At 41.9% G+C, this 21,606-nt stretch overlaps 1 protein-coding gene across 3 annotated transcripts in view; it reads right to left on the bottom strand.

Moving 5' to 3' along the window:
• Positions 1 to 21,606, bottom strand: part of LOC134360308 (E3 ubiquitin-protein ligase rnf213-alpha-like) — a 178,173-nt gene that overhangs the window by 27,304 nt on the left and 129,263 nt on the right. For all 3 annotated transcript variants that reach the window (XM_063074524.1, XM_063074523.1, XM_063074525.1), the window contains exons 61-66: positions 20,629 to 20,663; positions 16,633 to 16,730; positions 11,472 to 11,628; positions 9,380 to 9,545; positions 5,930 to 6,027; positions 3,306 to 3,551 (exon numbers count right to left, since the gene is read on the bottom strand). In XM_063074524.1, the coding sequence (XP_062930594.1) occupies positions 3,306 to 3,551; positions 5,930 to 6,027; positions 9,380 to 9,545; positions 11,472 to 11,628; positions 16,633 to 16,730; positions 20,629 to 20,663 (800 nt within the window). The remainder of the gene's footprint in view (positions 1 to 3,305; positions 3,552 to 5,929; positions 6,028 to 9,379; positions 9,546 to 11,471; positions 11,629 to 16,632; positions 16,731 to 20,628; positions 20,664 to 21,606) is intronic.

The following is a 21,606-nucleotide window of genomic DNA, read 5'->3' as shown; positions in this document are numbered from 1 at the left end:
CAGAAGAGGGCATGAAGCTCGGAACAAGTTACTAGGCTATAAGACAGAGCACCTGACCTGAGCCAGGCAGATGCTGGCACAGGCTACCTTCAATGCAGTACAATCAGCTCTGGACCCACCCAAAGGGAATCTTCCCTAAATCAGCGTAGAAGACTCCATTAAAATTATTTTTTTACCTGGATTTGGAGGGAGGTGCAATCATGCAACAGAAAACGATAAGGCCATAGGACATATGAGCAGAATACGGCTAGCTGGCCCATTGAGCCTATTCTGCTGTTCCATCATAAATAAATCATGGCTGATTTATTATCCCTCTCAGCCCCATTCTCCTGCCTTCTCCTCGTAACTTTTGACGCACTTACTAATCACCCATAACCATAAAACAAAGGAGCAAAATTAGGCCATTCAGCCCATCAAGTCTGCTCCGCCATTCCATCATGGCTGATCCCCGATCCCACTCAACCCCATACACCTGTCTTCTCACCATATCCTTTGATGCCCTGACCGATCTGGAAACCATCAACTTCTGCCTTAAATATACCCGTGGACTTGGCCTCCACCAGTCTGTGGCACAGCATTCCACAGATTCACTACTCTCCGGCTAAAAAAAACTCCTCCTTACTTCTGTTCTAAAAGGTCAACCCTCACGAATCTACAAACTTCACTTAAAATATACCGAATGACTTGGACTTCACAGCCATCTGTAGCAATGAATTCCACAGATTCACCACCCTCTGGCTAAAGAAATTCCTCCTCATCTCTGCTCTAAAGGGACGTCCTTTCTATTCAGGTTGTGTTCTCTGGTCCTGGACTCCTCCACTATAAGAAACATCTTCTCCACAAACACTCTATCTAGCCCTTTCAAGATTCGATAGGTTTCAATAAGATCCACCCCTCACCATTCTTCTAGACACCAGTGAGTTCAGGTACGGAGCCATCAGATGCTCCTCATATATTAACATTTTCATTCCTGGAATCATACTCATGACCCTCCTCTGAACACACTGCAATGCCAGCAAGAGTAAATGCCTTCCTTTTGTTCCAACCACTCTGTGCCCTTGGAAGAGTGGGAGGTGGGACAGGAGAGGACCCAAGAGGAGCCCTTGCTACAGCAAACCCGGATCTTGACCCTCCTTATCCAGCTCTCTGCCACCGTTTCCTTTTGATAGTTGGCAGAGTGTCACAGCTCCAGTGGCCCGGTGCCATCCTGATCGAAGGTCCTGTCCATGTGGAGTTAGCACATCTTCCCTGTGGCCACACCAGATTTTACCCAGGTATTCTGGCTTGCAAGCAACACCCCAGAGACGAGTGGGTTTGTAGTTTAATTGGTCCTTCAAGTGCAGATGAGTGGAAGAAACTGGGGCAGTTGATGGGGAAGGGCAGAGTAAAATTATAATTAGTGTCAATGGGTACTTGATGGCCAAAGTAAACGTGGCCTGTGAAGGGTCCATTTCTATACTGAATGACACAATGATTCCACAGAATCATTCCCTGGCCCCGAGCCTCCAAGCAGCCTAATAGTAATGGCTGACAACTGTTTCCAGAAGTTTCGGTTCGGTCACAAAGCATGCTAAAAAAGGCTAAAAGGCAGCTGAGAGTCGTCCTGAAACCAATCCCAGACATTATGCTCAGCAACATTCCCACCAGAGAATAAAATTTGCTCCTCAAATCTCTGTGCGGGATTGTGTATTTTAATACGAGAGTCCCTGAACCAACCACAGAACAGCCAACATGACAGTGTGATTAAATAGACCGGAAGTGCTAGTACCCATGACATCAGAGATACCACATTACTCCTAAGTATGCTCAAGACATTAAAAGTCAAGTCACTTCTATTGTCATTGAGCTATATACATGTATATAATGTTGTGACACCGACCCTTGATCCGCCCGTCTCCAGAGCCCCGGGATCCTAGGCTTCCGAATTTAAGCTGAACTCTTAGGCCGAACCTTTAGCATGACGAACAACGGCCAGTTACGGAACCTCAAGAGCGGGTCCCATTCTTTGGGGTAACTGCAAGTCTGTGTCTTTACTATTGCTTTGCTCACGCTTGAGTGCTCGGTGGCCGTGCTGATGCTTTTTTATGCTGGTGGGGGGGAGGGAGGATTGTTGATCGCTGCTACTTACGCGCGGGGGGGGACTTCGGGGTTCTAACATTTAACTGTCATTCATTCTTTGGGGCACTCCTGTTTTCTTTTTTTAAAATTTTATTGTTATTTGGATAAAGTATTCACAAGTAATACACAAACTTCTTTTTACATATATAACCTTTTCCATTTTTTATGTGAGTAAATTTGTACATTCCCAAGTGCACATTGAGATAATATAGAAAATAATTAGGCACTCAAATAGATGTTTATGTGCAATTGTAATTCCACTCTATTAAACTAAATAATGATAATAGTTATAAAAAATTCTAATGATAGTGGTTGAATACTAATGTCCATGTATCTCTTCCGGTCCATTTCTTTCTGGTCCAAAATTTCCCTAGATCTTTTCTTTACTTGCGGTAATTCCACATTTTCCAAAAAAAAAGAACAGTAAGCATTCGAGCCAAGGGTGCTGACATTAACACTATTACTATGTTGGTGAGACAAACAGTATAAACCATTAGGAGAGTCATCTAAAATCTGCTCACTCTGGGGTTATAAATTCAATTCATTTATTCCAAATTTGATAAAATTTTTCCTTTTGAATTCTCACGAGAGTAGGTCATCTTTTCCATTTTAAGTATTTCCAAAATGATGGGCACTCCCGTTTTCATGAAGAAAAGACATTACAGGATGTATATTGTATACATTTCTCTGACATTAGATTGTACCTTTGAACCTTTGAGGTTTTTAAGATGATGAGAGATTCAATTATGCTAATGTGTCAATTATCTCAGCTGGAGTGCTAGGGAGCACCAACAAACAGACAATGATTACAAAGTGTAGAACCAGTAGGACTTTTAAACACTGGATTTGGACAAATAATATTTACTTAATCTACTTTACAGGATATATGCTGAGCTAGCAAGGGCAATATTATCACCCACTCTTAGTGGTGAAAGTGTCAGTAATCCCACACAATGCTGGTGGTTGGGGAACTAACCGAAGATGATTGAGTAGCGGTACGTTTATAGTGACAGTAGTATCTGACTTGAAGACTGTGCAGTGAGGCTGATGTGTTGCAGTCCTTCAAGGGCGAGAAAAGTTTCTGACATATTCTACCACTTTGGCACTTAAAAGTCAATTTATTAAACGCTTTGTTATTGTTTTGTTCTCCCTTAGTGATTAAATGAGCGAAAAAGCACTTCAGTTACCTTTTGAAGAAATTGCCACAGAATTGGTGTCAGTTTCTTCCCACCTTTTTGCTCGACAACGTGAGTGAAGGTCTCGATACATGTTCGGCGCTGACACTTCCAGGCAGAGGAACAATCCAGAATGTTACGAGGAAAGGTCAGCAAATCCGATGGGTCCCCGTACAGCATTTTAACAATTGGACTCCCACCGATTCTGTCATCAGAACTCATCTGCTTGGCTACTTCTGGCAACTTTTTGTCAAGATTCTGGAGATGAGAAGAACAGAGGAACACTTCCCACTTTATATATTCAGTAACTTAAATGTTCATCAGCAAATATTCTTAGGGAGAGAAGGTAGGATACACTGTTATCCATTACTGCTAATGGAGTAGAATTTTTAGAAGTCACATTGAATTTTCAAAACTCACTAGTAATCTTAGCTCAGACGTGCTTTGTCTGACTCATTCAGAATGAAAAGTTACATTTAATTATTGTGTAAAGGCAATAGAAATTATTAGGCTGTCTTCCACATCATAATCTTCCACACAGCATGCTAAGCTGCACACTATTTGACCAAGCATACTGCGAAACAAGCGAGGTTCTAGTTACCTGGCTAAGCTTTTATAAATGTTTTATGGGAAGCTGTTACTGGCTCCCACATCGGTCACCTACATCACAACATGTGCTCAGGGACTCAGCCTAGTCTGGGACAGCAGATTGACCTCGGGGCATTCACAAATTTAAACACGGGACCTTTTCCATGGGTGAGCATGGGCAACATACCAACCAGAAAATCTAGACTGATATTTTAAAGAGAAAATTGCCCAAAAAAATGATGATCTAAATAATTTTAATCATGAACGCTGGATAACTCAAAACCAATTTGTGGAGGATCTCATAAGTAGCATGTTCTGGCCAGTAAGTCTCGGAGAGGCAAAAATAAAGAGCTTGAGTTAATTTAGTGCCATTATTGTTTTCAGAACATCTGAGTTCTTCACAACAAATTAAAAACAAAACTTAGCCAACGTTAAATCAAAGATCAACGAGACTGCTAATTTTTAAACAGCAAGGTCTTGCAAACTTTGATGAGAGAAATGTCTAAATATTTTGTTTAAGAGATGCTGGTTGATGGATTATGGTTTGGAAGCTTTTCTAATTTTGCAACTGTATTTTTTATGTCCTTTTTACAGACTGGACAGAGCCTCAGTTTACCACTCACAAAATGCTGAAGGATCTCAGCAGGACAGGCAGCATTTATGGAAAAGAGTACAGTCGACGCTTCAGGGCAAGGTGTTGAAGGGTCTTGGCCCGAAACGTCTACTGTACTCTTTTCCATAGATGCTGCCTGGCCTGCTGAATTGCTCCAGCATTTTGTGCGTGTTGCTTGGATTTCCAGTATCTGCAGATTTTCTCTTGTTTGTGCTCAGCTTAACACTGTTAATTAATGCTCTTCCCCTGTTATCCGATTTCTGAATAGTCCATGAACCTCTGAAAACTACCTCATTATTCCTTTTTATTGTAGTATTTATTCATTTTGTAATGAATGGTAATTTTATGTAGAGCACTGTACTGCTGCCGCACAACAAATGTCACTGCATGTAAGACAGTGATAATAAACCTGATTCAGATTCACACTGACCAAAACAGCACCACCTCACACGGTACTGCACTAACACAGCAGCCTAGATCAGATGACGAAGCTGAGATCGAATCGACAGCCTGGGTTACGGACAAGGTCTATTCAGTGAGACACAGGGCCGAATAAGCCCTCCCAGTCCTTCAAGCTGCTCCATCCATCAGCCCCCGTTTTCACCACGGGGCAATTTACAAAGACCAAGTAACCTACCAACAAGTATGTCTTTAGACTGTGGGATGAAACAGGAGCACCCGGTGGAAATCCATGCAGACAGAACATGCAAACTCTTTACAGACGGCAGCAGGTATTGAAACCTATTCGCTGTTGTGCTCTCCACTATGCTACTGTGCCAGTTAATAATATGCTAAAGTTAATTAAGCAATGATAGAATAGTTAGTTTAAGTATATAGGTAACTGATGAGTGGTTTGAAATAGTTAACTCTGCACTCAAAGAGCATCTTTCTATGATCGTGGTCTGTTCTCACCATTTTTCCCCACTCCTTCTCACGTTTGCTTTGAAATACTCTTTAACAGTTTCCTGTGTATGATGAATCCAATAAATTGGTTGATGTTGCTACCTGTACTTCATCCACACACAACAGTCTCTAGAATTTACAGAGAATAGTGCAAAAAAGAAATCATCCAGTGAGTGGCCCTTCTGTGAGTGAAAATGCCTTGTTATTGAGAGAGGTCAGAGGAGAATGGCCAGACTGGTTCAAGCTGACAGGAAGGAGACAGTAACTCAAATAACCATGCGTTACAACAGTGGTGTGCAGAAGAGCATCTCTGAATGCACAGCACAACGAACCTTGAAGTGGATGGGCTACAGCAGCAAAAGACCACAAACGTACAGAATATATTCACTGGCCACTTTATTACATATTGGAGGTGCCTAATAAAGTGGGCAATGAGTGTAATTCTGAATGATGAAAACTGAGTTGTATTAATGGACACATGTACACGATCTAGGCATTAGAAAGAATTTTTTCATTGTTTAACTTAACTAACCTCTAACAGTGGAGAAATAATAGTCTTGATGAACTGGCTCTCCCAGGCATTTCTAGCTTCCTTTGATGATAGGGATTCAGTCCACTTTGCTGTTTGTCCTGGGAAAAAAGTCACCGAGTTTATAATTTAGTTTCAAGTTTGTTCTGTATGCTATAGCGTCATAGGGCATTCCAACACAGAAACTGGCCATTGGATATTCTAGTCCAGTGGTCACCAACTGGTCGATCATGATCGACCGGTTGATCTTTGAGACTTTACCAGTAGTTCCCGAAAAAGAATGAAAAATAAATACACAAATACCGTTGTAATGTGAGCATTATAAAAGTAAGTAATATTAATTAGGATAATGGTAATATAACAACACTCTCGCCACTGAAAGCTGTTTGTAAAGAGAGATTGTTTCCGGGTTGCAGGGTTTTAGTTCTGTTTTTTTCTGCCCAGAGAGCGTGTGTGTATAGCTCCCCCACTATGCACCGCGGTAGAAAAGACCGGAAGTAAAACCCTGCAACCCGGAAGTAATTTCTCTTTACAAACAGCTTTCCATAGCGGGAGTAGTGCTATATTACCATTATCCTAATTTGTATTAACTTATCTTTATAATGCTCACATGACAACACTTCTCCCCCTTTAAATTCCAGCATTCCCCAAATGTAAATAACTGGGAAACAAAAAACAGTGGTGTCATTATCTTGCGTACCACTGAAACTTATACTAGTGTCTCAGTAACAGTTTACCAATACAAAATACCTGAAAATCGTGGCAGATTCAACATTCAGTCTAACAAAGGAAACTGTCCATTCAAATATTCAGTCTGTCAGGTGGTTTGCGAGGGCGCTGTGCTGCAACCGATGAAAATTATGAAATCTAAGTACAGGAGCTGTCTTACTGACAGACACCTCACACACTCTCTCAGACTGGCTGGCTGTAGTTATGAGCCAAATTTCAGGGAACTAGCAGAAAGTATTCAGCCCCAGTCATTACACTGAGTGCAACAGTCAATTTTTATTCATTTATTTTTTGAGTTGAAATAAAATTAAATAATGAAACATAGAATTAGAGGTGTTGTAATGTAAGCATTATAAAAATAAGTAATACTAATTAAGATAATGGTAATATAGCAATACTCCCGCTACGGAAACCTGTTTGTAAAGAGAGGTTGCTTCCGGGCTGCGGGGTTTTCCTGCTGGTCTTTTCTGCCTGGTGCGCATGCGTGTGACTAAACGATTTAGTAGGTCGACCTTGCCTTTCACTAATGCCGAGGTAGGGGATCTTGGGCTTAAAAAGGTTGGCGACCACTATTCTAGTTCATACCAAACTGTTACACTGCCTAGTTCCATTGACTTGCACCTGGACCATAGCCCTCCATAACCCTCCCATCCACTTATCCAAACTTCTCTTCAATGTTGTAATCGAACCCACATCCGCCACTTTCGCCAGCAGTTACTATAGACTGATACCTGCATCTCTATTGACTGAAAATGAATCACATTAAACCCATTTTTTCCTATTTAAAAAGGGATAGTTACATCTGAAGTTTTTTTGAGAACAAATATATATAACTACAATGGGCACATTAAACTGCAGCCTTGCTGAAACACAGGATATAAATTATGTACTTTTGAAAGGCTGATTTAAGATTCAGAAGAATATTGCAGTAAATGCATTGTATGAATCAAAGAACCAGAATGGGACAGTAATTAGTCCATTCAGCCCATCGAGTCATGCCTGAATGAATCAAAATACATTTTCTCAGCTGACACAAACAAGACGTGTTTTGCCAGGTTAAACTACTTCACGACTACAGTGACAGCTCCACAAGCAACTCAGGTCTGAACTTGCCAAACAATCGTGGCCAGCTTCAAGTTGGAACACCTGCCCACCTCTTACTTGAGGACCTGTGTCAGGGAAATGCGGCAATGGCTGAGATTCATAAACCTTTTCCTGCAGGTGAGCTGTTGAGGGAGGAGAACTGCAATGGGATTTAACCTTTTTGATAATAAGTCCCATCAGGGAATCTTCCTCTGTAAGCTATATCTCAGACCGACCTGCACCTCACAAGTGTGAGATAGATTGGTGACTGGTGCTGCAACAATAAATTGCACTTAGTGCAAGACCGAGGAATTAATTGTGTATTTCAGGAAGGTCAAGTTGATGGAACGCACATCAGTTCTCCTCAAGGGGTCAGCGCTTTATGAAACGGTGTGCACTTTCAAGTTCTTGGGTGTCAACAACTCTGAAAATCTATCCTTGGCCAGACATATTGAATTAATTACAAAGAAGGCACATCAGCAGCTATACTTCATGAGGGGTCTGAGGAGATTAAAGACTCCTCAAAGACTAGCAAATTTCTATAGATCTATGATGGAGAGCATTCTGACTACTTGCATCCCCATCTGGTGCATGCATTGGATTGGCAAAAGTTACAGAAAGTTGTAAATTCAGCCAGCTCCATATGGGCATTAGTCTCCCCAGGACACCGTCAAAAGGTGGCATCTATCATTAAGGACCCCCATCACCCACTTCTCATGGCTATCATCAGGATGGAGGTACAGAAGCCTGAAGACACACACTTAATATTTTAGGAACAGCTTCTTCCCTTCCTCCTTCAGATTTCTGAATGGTCCATGAATCCATGAACAGCACCTCACTATTTTTACCCTCTTTTTGCACAATTTATTTATTTCATAGGTATATTGCTTATTGTAATTTATAGTGTTTTTATATTTTGGCCTGTACTGCTGCAACAAAACAACAAACTGCATGACATAAGTCAGTGATAATGAACCTGAATCTGATTCACCTTCCCTTCCTCCCATCCCAGCATCAAAGGTCCACGCATCTTGGATTCGCCCAATGCCTTCGCAAATATTGTTGGGACTGGGTGTTGCCGCATCTCATCTTATCCTTCCAAGGGATGCTAATGTCTTACTTTTACTCAAATCTTTTACTTTTTCAATATTTTTTTAACTTGTGAGAAAATGATTAAACTGGATATTACCAATATTGCATAAAATACCATCAAAAGCCCAAAAAGCAACTAAATGACACAAATGGAGATATTTCAAAAGGTTTACTTAGTTGGTTTCAAGGCTATTGACATGCCTCTGGTACCCAATATATTCAACTGATAACTTAAAGTTCAAGTTTAGCTATTGTTGTCACAGGAACACATACACAAGGCTTAAATTAACTTTCTCCAGCTGCAGGAGGGTACAAACTGAAGACAAACATAAGTTAACATAAACTGAAATTAAGATATATTGCATATAACCTTCATTTGTGTAAATTAAACAACAAAATAAACACAATGACACTCGAGTAAAGAGCTCAACGTAGAACAAGTCCCTTTCCAGAAATCCTAAAGTAAGAAGTGGACACTTGTTCCATTGTCTTGACATGAAACTCAGTACAATCCTATGGGGACTTCAGCACAAGTCCTCTCACTGTTACCTTGAGGCTCATTCAGCAGTTGATCGATGACCAGATGAATGCAGGTGGCTACATCGTCAATGTTCTTTCCCAGTGACTTTCCGAGTTGGTCCATGTCTTTTTCCAGGTGGTCCCACAAGAACTCCGACACATTTGACACCAATGGTGTAACCATTTGTGCGATCATCTGCAAAGGTAGTTAGAAGAAGGCCACTTCTATTTTATACAAAATGGAATTGGTCTGGTGCCCTTGCCTGGATTGCTGCTTACAGAATTCCCTTGCAGGGAGACTACTTAGTGGCTTGAAGTGTCCTAAACCCTGACTGATTGGGCTAAGCAACAGCAGGATTTTGGCAATTAAGTTCTGCTCCAAAAGCCGTACCAAGTGATTTGGCATCCAAAAAAGCTCTCTTCCTACTTTTACTGGCTAAAAACGTTGTAAGTGTTAACAGTTAATTTACACATCTTTGATATTCAGATATTCTAAAATTAAAATAGAAAGAAATAAGTAAAAATTTTATTCATTTAAGAAATAAACAAAAATACTACAATACAACACTTTATTAAAGCAAGCTGAACAAGAGGCCTCCTCTATCCCATTTTATATTTACACCCCAACAATTGCCAATGAAATCCAGAGAGGATGTAGGTTCTGTTCTAGGCCGAACCTCCAGCTGAGGCTCTTGAGAACTGTCGGAGATCCTCAGCAAGGTGAAACTTGCTGAACCTTAGCAGCAGACCAAACTGAGAGATTCCCATTTGAGCGTGAAATCTGGGATCTGTGCTTTTGAAAATGAACTTGCCCGACCCTAAATTCACTTCCATTTAATGCCAAATGACAACAGTTCTGGTTGGGTTCTACCATTCTGTGAGATTAGAAATACATCAACCTCAAATTTAAAATGGATCCCAGACTAAGCATTGATTGCCATATACAGTTAGCAGAGCGCGTCTGATGCTGATTCTGCATATCAGCTTTAAATCAACACAATCCACAATATTAAGGTGGACTGTTGAAGACCCCTACCACTCTCACACATGGTTAAGTTCAGCTGTTCTCTGATCTTGGCAGTTTACTTGCAAACGTTCAGTAACCATGCAAGGGGACCTCATCAGTGCGCTGTCGACTGTGGTGCGTCCTCCAAATGCTTGGCCTTTATATACTTATCAATCAGCTGATTGGACATGTATAAGTATATAAAAGTATTTAGATATAAAGTCCAAGCATTTGGAGGACACACCCAATCAACAGCACACTGATGAAGTCTCCTTGCATGGTTACTGAATGTTTGCAAGTAAATTGCCAAAATTGGAGAATAACTCAACCCAAGCATCAACCACCCGAGCTACACATCATCCAAGTTGCTCTCATGCAGTTCCACTGTGACCTCACATAATTGAATTTAAAGATATTGTACAAGATAGTTTAACCTTAAAGTCCTGGGAATAAGAACATCAATATCTGAGCACAGCCCATTCATACAGAGTGGCACAGATAACAGCCCGGGTTTGATTCTGACACCTGATGCTGACTAAACAGACCTTCCTTTTCCTCCTCGTGACATTTCCTCCTGGCGACATGGTCACCTCCCACAACGTCAAAAATGTGCTGGTTAGCAGATAACTTGGCCCAAGTGGGTGGTTATCTGGGAGAATAAAATGGGTGCTTGGTGGCCAAAGTGGATCGAAGGGCTTGTTTCTGTAGGGTAGGACTTGATGATTTTATGAGAAATTCATGATAGTATACTTTTAGTGGGGGCAGGAACTATTTTCTTTATAAAGGACCATGAACAGAATCCAAAAGAGTGACATTCTAATAAACCAGTTCTGTTTATACCCAAAATTGCTGGACAGAATACTCGTTTGAAGATCGTTTGTCTGTTTTCCGGTAGGTACTGACCTGATCCTCAAGGCTGGGGTCTGTGCAGCCGAAGGACCTTGAATGAGATAATAGGTCATGGGGGTCAGGATAAGCCCCGCCCACAAAACAGCAAGACAAAATCCGGTAGTTCGCTTTGCCAGCTGCCAAACCTGCCAAGGATCAAGAATGCTCCTAAATCTGTCTCAGTTTCAGGCGCCAAGGGGTTAGCATTGAAGAGAAGGGCCAAGTTACCTGACGATGTTGAACTGTTCCAAGCATCATTGATACATGTGTCAGAATTCGCATTAACAGGAAAGCAATAGGAGACATCTGTCGATCAGGGGCAACAACTTGACCTCTCCATGAGGCACGTCCCAAGATATGACCAGTCTCAATTTGACCTTGGGGACTAGAAAGGAAACATAAGCTGGTTGAGTCAAGAGATCCATCAATTTCAGCTCCATTATAGGATGTGGGCTTTTTACGCACTTACCTTCCTTTATCTGATCCCACAGTCCCTGGGTCAGACCTCATCGGATAACAGGGGCAACGTTTGCATAGCTTACTGCTTCAATGGGCAAGGGTTGTCACATGAACATATCTTCTGTAGGTTTGGTTACTAGACTTCATTAAGAGTTTGGGAAGATTTGGCTTGTCACCAAAGGCTAGCAAATTTCCACAGATGTATAGTGGAGAGACTCTGACTTGTTGCATCACTATCTGGTACAGAAGCTTCAACAGTCAGGACCAAAAGAGGCTTCAGAGTGTTGTGGACTCAACCAGCTCCATCACAGGGGCAACCCTCCCCACCATCAAGGACATGTTCAAATGGTCAGTGCTTCAAGAAGGAGACACATTATCACTAAGCAGAATCCAACCCTCAGTATCTGGGACAGGCCCTCTTGTTATTGCTACCATCAGCGAAGAGGTATAGGAACCTGAAGATCTACACTTAATGATTTAGGAGTAGCTTCTTCTCTTCCATCAGATTTCTGAATGGTCCATGAACCCACGAACACAACCTCATTATTCCTCTTTTTGCACTATGTATGTATGTATGTATGTATTTCTTTATTTATTTGTAATTTTTATGTCTTGCAATGTACTGCTGCCACAAAACAAAATAAAAATCATGATATATGTAGGTCAGTGATAGTAAAGTTGATTCTGTTTAGGCTGCTCCGATTTAAATTTTTAAAGTTTAAAATGAAAATTTTACTAGTCCACCTTGTACCATTTCTGTAGTAGCAACCCTGACCTTGCTGCCTATGGAAAGCAAATGCTGTTGGCCATTGTAATGTCAAAGAATGTCATAGAAACATTTCGAATGTTGAAAGGCATGGACAGAGTGGATGTGGCAAAGTTGTTTCTCATGATGGGGGAGTCTAGTACGAGAGGGCATGATTTAGGGATTGAAGGGCACCCATTCAGAACAGAGATGCGAAGAAGTTTTTTAGCCAGAGGGTGGTGAATCTGTGGAATTTGTTGCCACGGGCAGCAGTGGAGGTCAAGTCATTGGGTGTATTTAAGGCAGAGATTGATAGGTATCTGAGTAGCCAGGGCATCAAAGGTTATGGTGAGAAGGCAGGGGAGTGGGACTAAATGGGAGAATGGATCAGCTCATGATAAAATGGCAGAGCAGACTTGATGGGCCGAATGGCCCACTTCTGCTCCTTTGTCTTATGGTCTTATGTAATATCAGAACAGGAAAGGCCATTCAGGCCCTCAAGTGTGTTCTACCACTCTGTGAGATCTGAAATACACCAACCTCAAATTTAAAATGGATCCCAGACTAAGCACTGATTGCCATTTACAGAACAAAGTTACACATTTCTACTACCCCCTGCACGTGACAATGTTTTCCAGCCCCATTCCTGAAAGGTTTAGCTTTAAAATTAAAATCCGTGCTCCCTCATCCTAACTTTCCCATCTAGCAAGAAGTAACTTGTCCCTATCTATTAATCCTCCCTGAATATTTTAATAACTTCATTCAGATTACCAATCTTTGAATCTTGAATCTTTTATGTTCCAGCGAATACTGTTAGAGTGGATTTCTTTTTGGGTAGATGATTTGTTTACTTTGGCCACCAGACTTCTATTTTAACTTTGTTTGACAAAGGACTGTGGATTGAGTCCACCACAATGGGCTTCCTAAAAGGTGTAAATACCAGATGCTTCTGGTGACTAACGCTGTAAAACAGTCTTATCTATACATTATAAATATTAATTGTCTTCTATGTTAGCACGTAAAATGCCAAATAAATGTATTGTGGATTGAACTAAAGGCTGTGGATACCAACACAGACATGTTGGCGTCAGAAGGAAAGGATGAAATCCGAAGGTGTGATGTTTGTATGTAACTTCAAAAGGAAGCATTGTCTGTAACTTTTTAAGTAGCGATTGCCTTTGTGTTTAGCATATAAATATCGAGCCCACATTTTAGCTAGCAGACCTTTCTGCGGAAAGCGTCTCCGTCCGTATGATGCCTACTGTACCTTGTTGTGTCGAATAAAGAAGCTGCTTTGTATCTAGCAGTGACTCTGTCTCTCCGTGATTTTATCCACGCTACAACAAATACAACACTAGTTTTTGTGCTATCTCTTCATAAGTTAAATCGTCTATCCTACATCACCCTTCCTCCACCTAGGCCAATGGATCCTTCCTAAGGTGTGGCCTCTGGAATGGTTCACTATGTTCCAACCCAGCTCTGCATAGTAACACAACTGTTAATCTTGTCCTCTCAAGTTAACGGCCAATGCTCCATTTAACTATTTATTATTTTTTGTACTTGTCCATAACATTCAAATGATCCATCACTTGAACTTGACTGCATCCAGCTTCACGCTCGGTTAGAGAACATAAAAATCTATAGCACATTACAGGCCCTTCAGCCCACAATGTTGCTCGACCACATAACCTACCCTAGAAAGTACCTAGAATTTCCCTACCACATAGCCCTCTATTTTTCTAAGCTCCATGTATCTATGTAAGAGTCTCTTGCAAGACCCTATTGTATCCATGCAAGACCCTATTATATCTGCAGTAGGAATCCTGTTGGACCCTACTGTAAACAGTTCTCTCCGTTTTTTTTAGCTACAAAGGAAATGACATCCAAATTTTCAACTCAAATACACCTGCTCCACATACAGCAGGCAGAGTGTGTTTGGTTCATGTTTTCTGAGAGAAGGCCTATCTCTGGTTAAATTTGCCTTTCAAAGTGGTGCAAAGACAGAGGCCAAACAATTCCTAGCCTAGAGATTTGTCATAAAACAGAAGAGTTGTCACAGATGAGGATACGTTGATGCAGTATTAACTGTTTCGGGCTTTTGTGTCAGATACATTTCACCTGCTGGGTGGCAGGGAGGAGATATGTCTCTACCAAAGGAGGTGTAAGGAACACTTTCCCTCTGCTAGCCTGCAGGCAAGCTGCACTATCTGCTTAGCCCCCTGATCAGGATCATGAAAAGCCATGGGTGTAGGTGGATGGTCACCTGAGCAGATGGTGCACATCACAAGTCCTGGTTATGCGACCACTGATGCCAGGCAGACAACCTCTGACGAGTATTGATAATGGCTGGGGTCACCCTCCTGGTAAAGACACTGCCCAGAAGAAGGCAATGGGCCAACCAACTTTGTAGAAAAATTTGCCAAGAACAATGATAGTTATGGATAAGACCGTGATTGCCCATGTCATATAATGATGATGGCATTTCACTTGCACCACTCACTGTGCCCCCTATTTTTCTAAGCTCCATGTACCTATCCAGGACTCTTGAAAGACCCTATCGTATCCGGTACTGTCAACTGGCACAGGAGAATGTACTGACAGACCACTAAGGCTCTGTACAACTACTGCAAAGGCTCATGGGGATAGACAACAATCTAGAGACCAGCTTTTCAAATGCTTCCCTGGTGCAGTGCTGAAGGGTGAACTGTCAGTGATGTTGACGTGTTGTCAGTGAATGAGTTAAATTGCTTGGTACAATGAACAAAGAAAATGACAAATCTTGGTTGTACCGTACATATAAGAATATATTTGGGGAAAAAAAGCATCAGCAGGCCCAGAAAGGACCCTGAGGCAAGGTCTCTGACAGTGAGGACTACAATAACCTCAAAACCAATACAATCACTTGTGTGAACTTCCTTGAAGTTTTTAGAGGTCACAGATGCCAATGAGGACCATCTTTTACAACAACAGACTGCAGAGAGAGCGACCTGGTAAAGATTAGAGTTCAGCTCCTTACAGGCCTAGCTGATGAAGGTTTTGGTGCCACCTCCTTTGCCTTCTATTGAACACGGGAACACTTTCTTTTCAGCAGGATTTTCTCCACCATTTCTGACTACATTGTCCCAATGGAGAGCCAACTGAAACTAGTTAGGCATGTGGTGGCTGGGAGCCCAATTGATGTTTGCTTTTTAATTTTTGAGAGTGAGCGTGAGAACGCGCGAGAAAGAGTGAGAGAGCGAGCACAAGAGCAAGAAAGCAAGCGCGAGACAGCGAGCGTGAATGACAGCGAGAGAGAGCGAGTGAGAGCGACCACAAGAGAGCGAGAGCAAGAAAGCAAGCGTGAGAGAGCGAGCGCGAGTAAGTGACGAGAGTGCGAGAGCGAGAAAGCAAGCGCGCGCGAGCAAGAAAGCAAGCGCAAGAGGGCGAATGCGAGTGAGAGCGACCACGAGCGAGAGAGCGCGCGCGCGAGAGAGAGCAAGAGCAAGAACAAAAGCGAGAGTGTTCCAAAAAAAGAAAATATGAATCGTACGTCACCCCAGACTACACTAAAGTGTACCCCTGTCTAATAGGGGTCAAAAATAATGACAGTGTTGCTCGCTGCACTGTTTGCAACAGTGACTTTTCTATTGCCCATGGTGGGTTAAGACTGTAAAAGACATGTTGAGGTGAGTTTAACAGGTGTCATTCGTTCATTAGCATAGCTAACGTTATTTAAACTAGCTGGCTAGCTGCTAAGGAGCTACTCTATTGCAGACATTCCACCTCTCCCGGAAGTTCCGGGAGTCTCCCGCAAATTGATGGTGCGACCTCCCTGAAATGAGTTTTTGCAGGGTGGGATGTCTGAATTAACATACTAGCCTGTATGTCTTTGGAATGTGGGAGGAAATCAGGGCATCCGGAGAAAACCCACGTAATTATGGGGATAACGTACAAAATCCTCACAGGGAGCGGCAGGAAATGAACCCGGGTCGGCGGCTCAGTCAAGCGTTACGCTAATGTGCTGCCCAGGTCACATACTTGTCTGTGATCTTCCCCCACCAGTTACAGTTAGGGTTCATATCATGTTAAGTACTTACATGTCATTCTATGCCTTTAAAAAGCAGTCCTGAGTCAGCAGAACCACCATTTGCACTGGGCAGTTTGCAAACCAGCTGCAAAGTTAACCTGATTGTAAATGTTACATACCTCATTGATCTTGTAAATCCAGCAGTAGGTGTGTGATACATTCCACCAACCGGTGCTTGGCAGTTGGGACATCGAGCAAGCACCATGGGTCTCCCACACTGTCAATCAAACAATTGCATTATTATTGATCAGCTTGACTCTGTTCACCAGAACAATGAGGCTACATTTATTAACGTGACGATCACTCATAAGCAGCCAGGAGAAAACATTACTGTGGCACATTCAAAGAAAGAGAGAGGTTGGACACTGTCAGCAATAGGGTGAAAATCTTGGTTAAGGCTGTTTGACAACAATTCATTATGACAAACACAAGAAATTCTGCGGATGTTGGAAATCCAAAGCAACACACACAAAATGCTGGAGGAACTCAACAGGTCAAACAGCATCTATGAAAATGAATAAACTGTCAACGTTTTGGGCCGAGACTCTTCTTCAGGACTGTAAAGGAGAATGCCAGAATAAAAAAGTAGGGGGAAGGAGGTTAGCTGGAAGGTGATAGTTGAAGACAAGTTGCCAGGAAGGATTCTTGGCTATGTAGCAGGTCTGGGTGGGTATATGGTCAAAGAGTTGGACATTTAATACCAATTGTGACAAAAGGGGGAAAATTCTCTCACACACACAAGCATATCAAAACCTCACACAAAACTCCCTCTCTCTCTCTCTTTCTCTCTCTCTCTCTCTCTCACACACACACACACACACACACACACAACACACACACACACACACACACACACACGCACACACACACACACACACACACAGAACCATGCATACACAAATTGTTCAAATTGGATAACCTCACATAATACAGTGGCCAATTAACCTAAAAACCTTCATGTCTTTTCTCCAGGAGGAAATCTATGTGCTCACAGGGAGAACATGTAGACAGTTCACTAACACTGAACCCAGGCCAATGGTGCCTTACGGCAGCAACTTTACTAGTAAAGTTGTTAACTAGTTTACAACTTTTACAACTAGTACTACAACCGTTCTATTGTTTATTGAGATACAGAGTGGAATAGGCCCTTCAGGCCCTTCGAGCCACGCCACCCAGCAATTTCTGGATTTAATCCTAGCCTTATCACAGGAAATTTACAATGACCAATTAATCTGCCAAACAGTCTGTCTTTGGACTGTGGGAGGAAACCAGAGCACCTGGAGGAAACCCACGTAGTCATGAGGAGAACGTACAAACTCTTTACAGGCAGTGGCGGGAATTGAACCTGGGTCGCCGGTACTGTGAAGCGCTGCGCTAACCACTACGCTACCATGCCACTACTAAACTTATTGAAAAGTGATGTAGTATAGTGGGTGGGGATGCCAGTGTAGGTGCTGGACCATGAGGAGGCATTGGGGGGGGGAAGGAAAAATTTAATTCATAGGCTAGATCTATGGGTGCTGAACTAGAGCCAGCACTCTGGATATGGTGGGATGGTGATTTAGTTACTAGATTAGAAGAAAAACTAGGGTGGATTTGATGGGAATGACGGGGGATCCAGCAACTAATTAACTGCAAACGTCAGGAATCCAGTATTGAAATCATGCTTCAAGACATAAAAAAAGCATTTATAGGCACCTGAAACAGAGGTCCAACTGAAAACTTGTGACTGAAGAAACGGATGGTGCACATAAAGAGTACAGGAGGTCCAGCAACTCACTGACAGCCGTGACATGTGTGGGCCTCTCAGTACGGCAAGGCCCAAACCTATCATTAGGCATGAGATATTCTGACTGTAATTGGCAAGATGGATATTCAGGAAGCCATCTCTCTACACCACACATGGCTGAAAAAAATGGAGGGGCCTGTGGGAGAGAAGCATTAGATTGTTCTAGGAGTAGGTTAAAAGGTTGGCACAACAGTGCGGGCTGAAGGGCCTGTACATAAAAAATAGGAGCAGGAGTAGGCCACCTAGCCCATCGAGGCTGCTCCGTCATTCATTAAGATCACGGCTGATCTGACCATGGACTCATCTCCACCTACCTGCTTTTTCCCCATGTACTGTGCTGTAATGTTCTGTGCTATATACACTGTAACAAATTGGTATTTGAATATTTAAATGGGTTCTGCTAGTTGGGCTGGGTTAGGGTTACCCTAATCATTTGAGTTAGGGTTCCCTCTCGTAGCCATTAGTGTCTCTTGTACGTGAAGGGTGTTCTTCAGTCTGCTCTTTTCTTCCAAGAAGGCCAGTGCCAACCCGCTCCCATCATTATAGACTATTCATTCCTTGTCAATAGTCAGAAGAGTGACATTTATGATGTGCTCCCATTATAAATATGTAATTCGATGCATGTTCCGCACAGTCGGAGGAACTCAATGAGCCATGCAGCACTGGTGGGAGAAAATAAATTGTTGATGTTTCTGGTCGAAACCCCATGTCACGGCCGAGAGTGAGATGGCCAGGATAGAGTAATAAAAATTACCAGTCTATATTTAAATTGTAAAGATAAGCGTGTAATTATAGCTATTAAGCCTGTAGTTGATCGTTTATTGCCTGCTTTGAAAAAAATATAAAACGACGTGTGAAGAGAAGAGACATAGATTTTCCCAGCAAGAGCTTCGATGTGGCTCATGTCAGTCGTCACTGTTATGTTTTGGATTTACATAAAACGAACTCCGAAACATAAAATTAATCAAAAAAAAACATGGAGCCAGGGATGACGCGTCTACTCCTCGTTTTACTTTACTGCAGCATGCACTTATGATGTGGTGGCGTAATAACAAATGCCATTCACATACTTTTATATACAACTCAAAATGAATTATGTAAACAACAGAACGCTTCATCAAACAATATATTTACAATATTACTCAAAATAATATTACTGAAATATTAAATAAACAACAGTCGCAACATTTGCAATTCACAAATTCTTACCAAACTGCCTCCATTGAAAGGCACTTTCTAATAGTAAGGTTTCACAGCAAGGTCCTGATAAAAATGAACTATTTCTCATACCTCAGAATCATCTTTCAACAAAGACAGAAACTGATACTAAAATTTACCATTGACTCCATTGCACCAGCTCAATGTTAGGCCTCCAGAGGAAAAGGATCATTCCTTGCTGCTCAAGCATGTTCTCAGGGGATTGAAGATCAAGACCTCAAAACTGGCACGGTCTACTGGGCAACAGTGATCCTTGCTCTCTTATGCTTCTCAGACTTATGCTGCTTGTAACTTGCAGCTTGTGGCCATAGAGAGAAACTATTAACACAAAACTAGCATAATCTTGGGGGACTTGTTCCAGGCTAAATTCCTTAGCGCTTAGAGTGAGCTCTATGTAAATCAGGCCAAGTCGATTTACAATCATGACACCAGATGCCTAAAACTGACAACCTGGACAACTAATTTGGAGAGTGTGGTCAAATTGCAAAACAGCAACTGAGAAATTCAAATCATTAAATACTTAAGTTAGGAGTGAAAAGGTGGGATCAGGAATCGTAACCACAAGATAATAGGTTGTGGTTAAAGATTTCCCATCAAGAGAGGGGAAGTCTACCGTTGTTAGCTAATCTGACCTACACATAACTCCAGGTACATAAATGCAAATCATCTAGTTCAAGGTCATTTGAGGATAGACGATAAATGTCGGCCTAGTCAGCACCTTGTGAGCAAAGTAAAAAGACCAATATACATGAAATGTAAAGGAGAAATGCTTGAATTCTTGCCCTTGATGAAATTTTACCATTAATCTCCCAAACTCTGAAAAATTCCATCCTGCTCAAGTGTGCCTTCAAGGAAGAGTACAAAGAGAAACCATGTTCCATAACCAGTCAATGTCAAGCTAATACCTAACCTGTGCCGAAGTACAGCACACATGGTGTCACTATTAAATTAAAGCTACAAGTTGCAAATAATCAGTTAATATTTTAATACTGATGCAATGAAGTGGCTACAGGAAATGCAAGATATTATTTGTGCAAGTTAAACATTACTAAATTTTGTACAACATGCTAATCTAATGCAATAGATTAGCAATTGTGCAGATCCTTACCTCACCCACTGGAATTGCTTCACCACATTTACAATCTGGACAGAAACACACAAAGTGGAAGTTACTTTGGAAATTAAGCAAGAACAACAAAATTTCTTTTTGTTAAACCTTCTCTGTATGAAGCATTTTAAAAATAATTTTAAAACTGAAATACTCTGCATCTGAAAATACCTTGAATGTAAACTAGGCAAAAAAGTAGCTTGTGACTTCCTTACAAAAGCATAAAAATCCTGCACTGTGCCTGCCTAAGACCCGGCTGGTGGCGTAGTGGCATCAGTGCCAGATTTCGGGACAAAAGGTCCTGAGTTCGAATCCAGCCGGCTCCCATGCACTCTTTCCATCCGTGCTGGGTTATGAGCTGGTGATCTCTTTGGAAACTCACCTGGCAGAAGGCAAAGGCAAATCACTGCTGTAACTTGCCTCGTACGTGGTTCCCCACTACGTCAGAGAGGAGGGAGATTGTCCGCTAACCGGAGAAACTCCGGATGCGACATACCTTTTCCTGTGCCTCCCTGCAATTAGTGCCACTTCATGTGGTATGTGGAATGTTCATTTAGCAAGGTAACTGCTGAATGGTAACGAATATCAGAGAAATACCAAAGAATAGATGAGGAGATGAAGGTAGGGCAGTGGACATTGTCTGTAATGGATTATAGCAAGGCCTTGGCAAAATTCCATGTGGCAGGCTAGTCTAGAATGTTATGTAATGCCCTGGTTAAGATCTTTATTGCTAATGCTTATAAGGTATTTCATTTTGTAGCTTTCTGTAGAAGGAGTGTGTCCCGCTGACAGTGTTAGGGTTTCAGTGAAAGGTAAGGGGTTGTGATGTTCAACTTAGGAATGCTGTGTCAGCCAATCAGGATAATGGAATGGGAGAAGGTTCTAGAGAAAACTGGGTGGAGAGGATTCTTGATAGACACTGGTGCGGTTCAATCACAATCAAGAGAAGACCTGCAGATGCTGGACATCCAAGCAACA

The sequence above is a fragment of the Mobula hypostoma genome, chromosome 22 (genome assembly GCF_963921235.1).
Source record: "Mobula hypostoma chromosome 22, sMobHyp1.1, whole genome shotgun sequence".
Classification (NCBI taxonomy): domain Eukaryota; kingdom Metazoa; phylum Chordata; class Chondrichthyes; order Myliobatiformes; family Myliobatidae; genus Mobula; species Mobula hypostoma.
This window is presented reverse-complemented; position numbering and strand designations above follow the sequence as displayed.